At 31.9% G+C, this 9,864-nt stretch overlaps 1 protein-coding gene across 1 annotated transcript; it reads left to right on the top strand.

Moving 5' to 3' along the window:
• On the top strand, positions 1,610 to 9,479 carry LOC104742076 (transcriptional regulatory protein UME6-like). Its single transcript, XM_010463038.2, has 3 exons — positions 1,610 to 2,731; positions 9,132 to 9,213; positions 9,370 to 9,479. The coding sequence occupies exons 1-2, from the start codon at positions 1,876 to 1,878 to the stop codon at positions 9,194 to 9,196; spliced, it is 921 nt and encodes a 306-aa protein (XP_010461340.1). The 5' UTR covers positions 1,610 to 1,875; the 3' UTR covers positions 9,197 to 9,213; positions 9,370 to 9,479.

The following is a 9,864-nucleotide window of genomic DNA, read 5'->3' as shown; positions in this document are numbered from 1 at the left end:
AATTAATTAATTATCTCTATTTTATGTTATTTCATTAATTAATAAGGCAATTATGTTATGATATCATTATATTTATTTATTTATAGTACATATACTAAAAGATAATTTGAGCATTCTGAGAGTGTGAACATTGTGAACATTTCTCTTTTTTTTAGTGACTTTGTAAGAATTAGATATATCACATTGCATATTTTCCGGTTAATATCACACATCGAATTATATTTTCAGATGAGATGTTCTATATTTCTTGGAGATTTGTTAGAAATACTCTTTTTGATATACCCCTCTAAAAAAATACCCTATTTTTTGGCCATTTTCATTTATGCCCTCCTTTAATTTTTAATAACCATTTTACCCTTACATAAAATATATTTTAATCAATAAAATGAAAAACAAAATTTTTCTGCCAAAAACATTTCCGACATATTTTCCCGCCAAAATTTTTTGAAAAAAAATCCCCCCACAATTTTTTGTCAAAAAAAATTTGACAACAAAATTTCCCGCCAATAATTTTCCCTGCCAAAAAATTTACAAGGCTTTTATAAGGTTTTTAAAAGATTTTAAACGATATAAAAGCCTTATAAAACCTTTTTAAGACTATGTAAATGCCTTATAAAAACTTTATAAACAAACAATTTAAAAACCTTATAACAGCGTTTACAAGGTTTTTAAAAGCGTTTACAATATTTTTAAAAAGTTTTTAAAAGCGTTTAAAAGATTTTTATAAGGTGTAAATTTTCAAAAAAATTGGCGGGAATTTTTTTCATTTTTGGGTGAATTTTTTTTTTTATTTTGGCGGGAAAAAAATTTTGGCGGGAAATTTTTTCATTATTGTCAGAATTTTTTTTTCGATTTTGGTTACTGTACATTCTTGTTGTCACTCAAAGAAAGAGTAATCTGATCATTTTGTAAATAAAGAAGGGTAGTTTTAAAAATAGTCAACATGAAAGGATATTTAAAAAAAATGCATACAAAAAATGGTATTTTTAAGAGTGCCCGTATTTCTTTCGAGATAAGTTTTTGGATGCTTTACAGATATATCAGCTTACACATTAAAAAATTTTAGCAGGCATATAATTTCGTCAACTATAATTGCATAAACTGTATTTAGTAAATCTGAAATTATAAAAATATACAAACAGTCAAATACTAAAAACACAAATGACAAATAAGATTTAGATCAGCATGTTTAACAATTTGGCACGCATATAGGTTCGTGAACTTTATTTTTTAAATCTTAAACTACAAAATAGTGAAATACTAAAAACACATTTAACACATAAATTCTTATACAAGATCATGAGTAGCGCGGAATAACCTTTAGTACAAATTAAAATTTATTTGAGTTGTGTTTTTAATATAGTATATACAATTATTGAATATAATGTGAGTTTTTTATATATTAAAAAACTTCTATATTTTAAATTAATTAGTTTATCATAAATTAATATGGCTTCAGTTTTAGTGTTATAGGAATTGAGCACCAAACTGTTTCATTGTTAGGCAAACTTAGAAAAAAAATATTGTCATTTATGTAAAATTAGTTGGTTATTTTGTGTATATATATATATTTTGTGTCATTTTATCTATCCTTTCACATTTCATCACATCCCCACTAGAGAAAGAAAGAGATATTTCTCTCTCTTCTCTTTCGTTTTCGCTTTCAGATTGAGTTTGACTCTTCGCCAGCCACCGCCTCTCTCCATCAATGGCGACACCATACCTCTCCCTTCAACCTCTTTAAGTAAAAACCTTTTTTGCTATCTCTTCTTCTTTCTCTTTTTCCTCTCCAATACGCATCATTTATCAAAACCCTAGATTCACCTCTCATCTTCTTCTCCTTTTTATGTTCTTGTTTCTTTCTTCCATGTCCACATGGATTCTTGTAACAGTGGAAGCTTGCAATCTTCAAGCGACGACCACGAGTCTTCATCAACTGGTGCTCCACCAGCTCACTCCTCTTTCTTCCTTCCTCCTTTCCAACCACCGCCTTCTTCCTCTGCCTTCTACGGCTCTTCCTCCTCCTCTTCTGCTACCTATCTAAACTTTGTAAACAATTTCATCTCCGATGACATTCTCAACCAAACCCATCTCCTCCCTCCTCCTCCACCACCACCGCCGCCTCCCCCTCCTCCTCCCTCTTCTTCCCGAAACCCTAGAAAACGAACAAGAGCTTCAAGGAGAGCTCCCACCACCGTTCTCACCACCGACACTTCTAACTTCAGAGCTATGGTTCAAGAATTCACCGGCGTCCCTGCCTCTCCTTTCTCCCACCCTTTCTCCTCCACTACTCGCCGTTTCGATATTTTCCGATCTCCCTCGGATCCACTTACTTACAACCCTTTTCGTCCAATGCCTCAAAAACCTCATCATCAACCTTTGAATCCTTCATCTTCTTCTTTACTCAACAATCATCACTACTCCACTACTTCCATGACCTTCCCAGATCTACCTCTCCCTCAGAATCAGACTCACCAAGTTTCTACATTTCAGTCTCTTTTGTCTCATCAACATCATCATCATAACCATCAAACAACACTTTCTCCTCTCCACGAGCTTGACTCAATGAATCTCGGATCATTACAGCAAAATCACCATCAAACTGCTGATGATCATAACCATCTGGTAATGATGAGGCAGTTCTCGGAGTTTGACCGTCGGACGGAAAAGAGACCGGAGATCAATAACAATGTCTCATCTTCTTCTTCAGCTCCGACCAAAGGCTCTTCAGGTACTACTACTACTACAACCACAACAACAGTTGATCCCTGGATTTTCCCTACAGATTCCAATAATTAATTATATTTCAATATACATTATTATTTTTCATAATTATAAAACCATATTTTATAAATTTTAATTCTAGTATCTTAAAATCAGATTGTAGTCACTGAGATTGAATTATCAGATTTTTTTTTTCTTCTTATGAATGATATATTCCATCAAAATATTTATTCTTATTTCTTGCTAGTGATTATACTCTGTCTAACACGTTACGATGACCCATAATGGGGTATATGATTCTCCACATGTTGTAAGTACTGTATGTAAAATAATGTAAGTATCTATAATGTATAAGTTTATACGTTATAAATTTGGTTCTTAGGTCTTGAAGAGAATCTAATTCGGATTTGGTTCGTTGGTCTATAACGACAGTTCACACGTGTGATGTGTTTTGTTCCATCGTTACTTTGACATATCTTCCCCTCTATATATAGGTTTTTTTGTAGTCAATTAATGTTCCGGCAACTTTTATTAACTGCTCTCCATCCTTGTCTGTACGAGATAGAAAAACTAGGTCTTACTATTTTGTCCTTTTTCAACCGAGTTAAAGTAAACAAAATACAAGGTGTTTTCGTGATAATCCAATAATCATCATTCATCAAGTCATCTTAATTTATTTCTTCATGTGATTCATTTCAACGTTGAAAGTAGTGTCTCACATTACTGTTACAATAATCACATAGGTGTTCAATATTGATTTCGCCTGATCATATTTCTGGATTTTTGATATATATATATATCAGTAGGTAAATTAAAATCTAAGTCTAATATATATAGATGGTGTGGTATAGTTTCGGTTCGAAAAGAATAACATGCTTTAAATTGTTCCGCTTTGTTTTCGACTTCGGCATCACAATTTCGGATATTGAAAAATTGAATTTATGTAAATCATATAATATTCATGAAAAATTGATCTGCATGTAAATTATAATGTTTTGTAAGAATTGTGATGGCTTTTTCCATAAACATTGAATATATTCAATAGGTCTTTAGAATGGAATTAAAAGCGTTACATCAGATCGATTATGTTGTAGTATAATGTGAATGATTTGAGTCATAAGTTTTCGGCAAACTGTTCTTCAATCATTGGATTAAGAACTACTAATATTTGTTTCGGTGAAAATAAAACTAATATTCTTTTAACTATGTAAATCAGAATATTCTGAAATAGACAAATAGTAGTATTATATGATTAATAAAATCACTATAGAAAATTGTATTCTGCAACATTTCTATAAAATTTCCCGAATTTTAATAAAGTTTAAGAGAAGAGTTTTTATCGATGAAATGCCAAAAAAACCACGAGGTGGTGGGCTAGTGGTTTTAGTCTTGGTGGAAGAGTCGGCATGTTGGTCTAGGCTAGGAATCGATTCTCTCCAAGCGTAGAATTATTCAGCTTTATCCCGTTGGCCACATGGGTACGAGCCTATTGCTTACGGCTCATTTGCATACCTGGGGGATCCTACCTGGGATATCCTCTCTCAGAGAGATTAGTCTCAGACCCCTCCATAGATTTGGGGATTTACTCCATGAATTATAAAAAAAAAAACAAACAAAAATGCCAAAATATAAGTTCAAACAAAAAAATAAAAAGGTGTTCTAATCAATGAAATACCAAAGATAAGTCAACTTAACATATCTCTTTCCCTAGAAAGTTTGAATTTTACACCAATAAGTAACCAAAATTTTGGTCTAATTTATACTTTCTAGACGTGTAGCAAAATATTAACATATTAGATTCACTTTAGCACCCATTTTTATACCATACCAAAAGTCAAACCTACGTAAAAGTGTGTTTAGGTTAAAAAAATAGTGTATCAACTCGTGTAACGTTAGGTTGTTTGTCCCTTTCTATTGCAAATTTTGCCTTTTTCTTTTTGTTGCAATTTGGAGTAACCTTATACATTATTAACTATATAGAACTAAGTAAACGCTTGGAACCGAAAGAGAACTAAGTAAACGCTTATTAGGACCAACATATGAATGGTCCACTAGTATTATAATACTATATAGCAATTGTAATCTCAGATACTCGTCGAACGTCTTTGAGGATTGTGGCTGAGATGATATCATCATCTCTTTGTTAAGTATTTTCCATTCAAACGTACACAATATCCATATTTCTAGACGTTTAGTTCTTGGTTTTTTTTGTTCTTGAACATAATTATGTTAGAAACTCTATTCTTTTGGTTATAGGAAACCCGGTATTCTGATTCAAATGTAAACTGGTTAGTGGTTGGTTAAATTAAAGGAACAAAAGTTCACTGCATATATTTTGTACTAACCTCTCATGAAGAAAATGTTCTTAAAAACTGATCTCCTTGTAAATGATGTATGTACGTAGAAGGTTAGGTATCCTGCTTAAACCCTTTTGTAATTAGCTATTAAGAAAATGAGAATATTTTGAAAAGAAACAGTGGACATAGAAAGTGGTTACTAAAACCTACATGTTAAAGAACAATGGTCACGTTTTGTTTTCTTTGATAAAGGTCAATGGACATTGAGTCATTTTCTATAAACATGAAACTGAAAAGTATTTGAAATTTGAATATTTCTTTTGATTACAAGTTGCTGAAATTATTTTAAAGATAGAAATTAATGTAAAGAAAACTGAAAAGGGGGTAAAAGGTCATTATTGACCAGGGAAGACGGTCATGAAACGTTACGTTTGATTAATACACATATCAAACCTTCTATTTAGGAAGTTATCATCTCAGAATGCATTGTTTAGATTTTAGACTCAGTAATATAGATACTCTATATATACATATGTGTATGCATTTAGAAAACAATGATGAGAAATGGTCGGGGGATCAAGTTGGGTAGATATTGAGGGCACGATGAAGATATAATAATCATAAGCGTTTGAGGTGATTTGTGTCTCTTTCTTATTTGGAATCATTTGAAATGGCCCACGCCAGAGAATATTATTATTTCTAGTAATTATGAGCATATATATCATTTCATTTCGATACGACATCTCCAAAACAGGTTTACAGGCACAGAAAAGATCTTCTCATCTACATGTACATAACGCGTATTTAACTCTTTATATCGTACATGTAAGATTAAGTTAATGTTTATTGAATGAATAATGGGATAAAGAACTTGAGACTTATCCCCAAAAGCTTAAGTACGTGTGCGTATAACGAAAAAATCAGGAGTGTGATAAAAAATGTCTCGAACCTTCACCTTAATCTAGTGGAGACCTTGCCTAATGATTGGGGCCACAGGACGTAACATTTTTTTTTTGTCTTAAGTTTTGGGACGGCGACTACTGCGACAGATAGAAAAAAATAGTTGATACCGTAGTGATGGGTGAAGAGTAACAACGCATGTAACATCAATGTTCTCTAGCTAACAACATACTTGGATACATAGCTAGACTATATAGTAAAATAAAATAAAAAACCATAAGAATCTTTTCATAATTACTTAAATACTTAGGTTCATTCCTAGGATGAACGTTCTTGTTCACTTTTTCTTTATCAACCAATCAGAATTTTCTATACATTATATTGTTTAAAAAAACAAAATTAAATTAAAAAGCAATACATATTAAGGAAACAAATTCTGTATAATTTTTTTAAGGAAAGTTAAATATTGGCTTGCTTTAGATTTCACAATTAGAATGAAATGATGTATCCGTTTGAGTTTACAAATAAGGTGATTAGAGTTTAGATTTTACAATTCAAACAAAATTATATGTCGGTTTGGGTTTACAAATAAAGTGGTTAGAGTTTAGATTTTACAATTAAAACGAAATTATATGTCGGTTTGGGTTTACAAATGAAGTGGTTAGGGTTTAGATTTTACAATTAAAACAAAATTATATATCGTTTTGGGTTTACAAATGAGATGGTTAGGGTTTAAATTTTATAATTAGAACGAAATTATATGTCGGTTTGGGTTTACAAATGAAATGGTTAGAGTTTAGATTTTACAATTAGAATGAAATTATATATCGGTTTGGATTTATAAATAAACGGTTTAAGTTTTTATTTTTATAATAATGTATACAGATTTTGTTTCCTTATTTTATAAAGAAGTGAATAAATAGATTATTAAATGTATAATGAGATGTCATATTCTCATTGCCTAAAATAAGGAGAAGTGAAGTTAGGAGTGAATCCAAAAATTGTTCGTATATGTTGTACTAATGTTTGACTGATTTTGGCTCGTGCATGGGACATACTTTTTTCTTTTGGGTTTCTTTTGACCCAAAACTTTTTTTTCTTACTTGTCCTAGGGTTGCTTCTTAGCGTCTGAAGCCATGTGATCTCGTAGCTTGAGGCTAACCATACACGTTACAATGTCCTTGGCAGAATTTGTTTGTCCATCATCTGCTAAATCTTAGCAAACTTCGAGTTAGGTTCTTGATCCAGCTTCCATAACATCATACGTCCCATCTAGAATTTACATCATTTCTACTTATGTGTTACTCCCTTAGGCCTTTTGACCAATGCAAAACCACCCTATCATAGTCTTCTATCACTTTTTGTGGGCATTCTCTTCACTATATATGCATATCACGTAGCATATAACATCTCGACTTTTCTGGTTTTTAATTTCACATCAATGGTAAATGCCAGCTTATACAATTAGTTTAACATTGTTTTCAATTTTGCCTTAGGGAACAATGAGTTTTATGCATTTTTCAACAAACAGAACACTCAAAACTTACTTGTTTCAACTTAATAGTATTATATTATTACATTTTTCTCATTATTAAATATTAAAACTAGAAAATCTACATTAGAGTTAGTTTTACTTGTTTTATATAATATATGAATACCTTATATACGAGGAACATAAACCAAATTACCTTCATAGGCTTCGATTTTACAAATGTAATAAGTTGTCGAAAGAGAAAACGTAGTAGCATAAGAATATATTTGCGTAAAACCTGAAAGAAAGAAAAAATATAAAAGTAAGTTGCATCAAAGTTAGAGCTGGTTTCTCATGATTAAAACTCAAAAAGAGTTATGCTACAATTGGGCCATTATTTTTGTCTGCCTTATTGCTCTGTCTACTGAACTTCAACAACAACCCCACTTGTGTTTTCCACTCCCCTTCACTCATTTTACTCTTGCCTTTTCTAGTTTAAGAGAAGAATATATATACATGTTAAATTCACTGAAAATATTAAATTTTTGTCGTTGAGAAACTATGTTTTTATGTAACGGTCCAATGGTTCTCTGTCCTAGATACAATGTGATGTTGGTTTGTCCGGAACTTTTTTGAAAAAGAAATTTCAATATAGGAAACCTAGTTCACAACATATGCTATCATAAGTGAATTATTGCGATGAGTGCAATTTTCTCGATCATAAATGGTTTTTGTTGTTGTAATAAATTCATGATTAGTTTGTATGTTGTTTAATATTGGTATTGCTGTAATATGTTGCATTGGTTATGTTTCCTGTTAGCTTTTGGTGTTTTCGATCCAACCATTTATTAAGACCAAAAAGATATAATATCTTCGTTTTTTAGAAGCCTCAACCTGTGATCGGCCAACAAAAAAAGAAGCCTCAACATGCACTGCATCTTTCAAGAACTTCTACCTTTCATGGGCCACAGGCCAACAGCCACACACTGTTAATCTATTTATCAATTAGAAACCTCAACCTGCTTCTCCGGCCCGCTAAAGATGATATTCGATTGTTTTGGATGATTTTTATATTTTCATCATCAAAAGTTCCCTGATTTAGATTATTTCCTATAACATGTTATTTTTCCATATATATGGGAGGGTACTTTTTGATATACGGTTTCGTTACTGAATGTTTTTTTTTTTTTGGTTTTATTTTATGAAAACTGAATTGAAACTACATGTTTGGTTTAGGTTTTTTTTTTTCGTCAGTTTACATTTTATCAATTTACAGAAACTGAGACTATATTAAATGCATATATGTGAATCAGTTCTGTTTTGGTTATTTTGGTTTATCCCACGATTGTCAACAAATATTGTAGCATAACATGCATGAGCACATTTATCCTTATAAAATAAGGGTAAATAAATATGTTACTTCTCATTTCGCAAACCTCACCCATCAAAAAACATCTAAAGAATCAGATTTCTTTAATCATGATTTATAGTTTACTAGATTAGAATCTGTCCAATATGTGGGTTTTAAAAATATTCAATAAAATTGATTTTAACAAAAAAAATATATTAAAATTTTGTTATATGTAGAAACTATTTTTAAAAAGTAAATATATAAGTTTTAGTTAGGGTTATCGTTTTGCAACCTTCGACCCTAGAGAAATGCTTGGTGCAACCTTCCTCCTCCTTTATGGAGAGATCTTTTGTACCCTACTCCCTAACCGTTTTACTATCTTGTGTAGATTATCGTGCCGGCAAGACTAAAGGTTATGGCTCCGGCACGATACCACATCCGAAACAGAATTAATATCACCAAGGAAGCATGTGAGTTTTCCAGTACCGTATCCGGCAGCTAGACTATCAATTGTCCTATACATTGATCAAAGAGTCGTTACTTCACTATTGTTTAAGACTAATAAATAAATTATCATCTTATTTTACCTGATGCCCTCGGTCCAACCGGGGAATGATTCTTTGTAGGTGCTGGTCACAATCGAAGGACGAATTATCACGAGCGACATATCTTCTCTTTTTGCTCCAACAATCATTTCCCCCATTGCCTTCGTAAACACGTATGTGTTTGGCCATCCGTACACCTTTGCCCTATTTTATATATTGTATATATATTAAAGAAAATTAGAATGAGCTAGAAATACAACTTTGACATATATAGGACCAAATGACCAATGTAAATCATAGGGATCACCTTGCATGTCCAAAATCTTTCATGGCTTTTTTGATGGTCTCGGGGGAGGCTCCGGTGGCTTGAAGCTGGCTAAGTTTCTCCTTAACCAACGTCTGCTCTTGATTGATATCTAGGCCGATGGCTCCGTTTAAAGTCTCACCCATACGGTAAGATANTAACCTTGATAACAAACTAGAAAAAGATGAGAAAAACATAACAACAAACTATCAACCTCTACCACCACCCTTTAACGCAATTTCACCACCTCTCTTTAAACCATTATCTAAACC

The sequence above is a fragment of the Camelina sativa genome, chromosome 14, assembly GCF_000633955.1.
Source record: "Camelina sativa cultivar DH55 chromosome 14, Cs, whole genome shotgun sequence".
NCBI lineage: Eukaryota > Viridiplantae > Streptophyta > Magnoliopsida > Brassicales > Brassicaceae > Camelina > Camelina sativa.
This window is presented reverse-complemented; position numbering and strand designations above follow the sequence as displayed.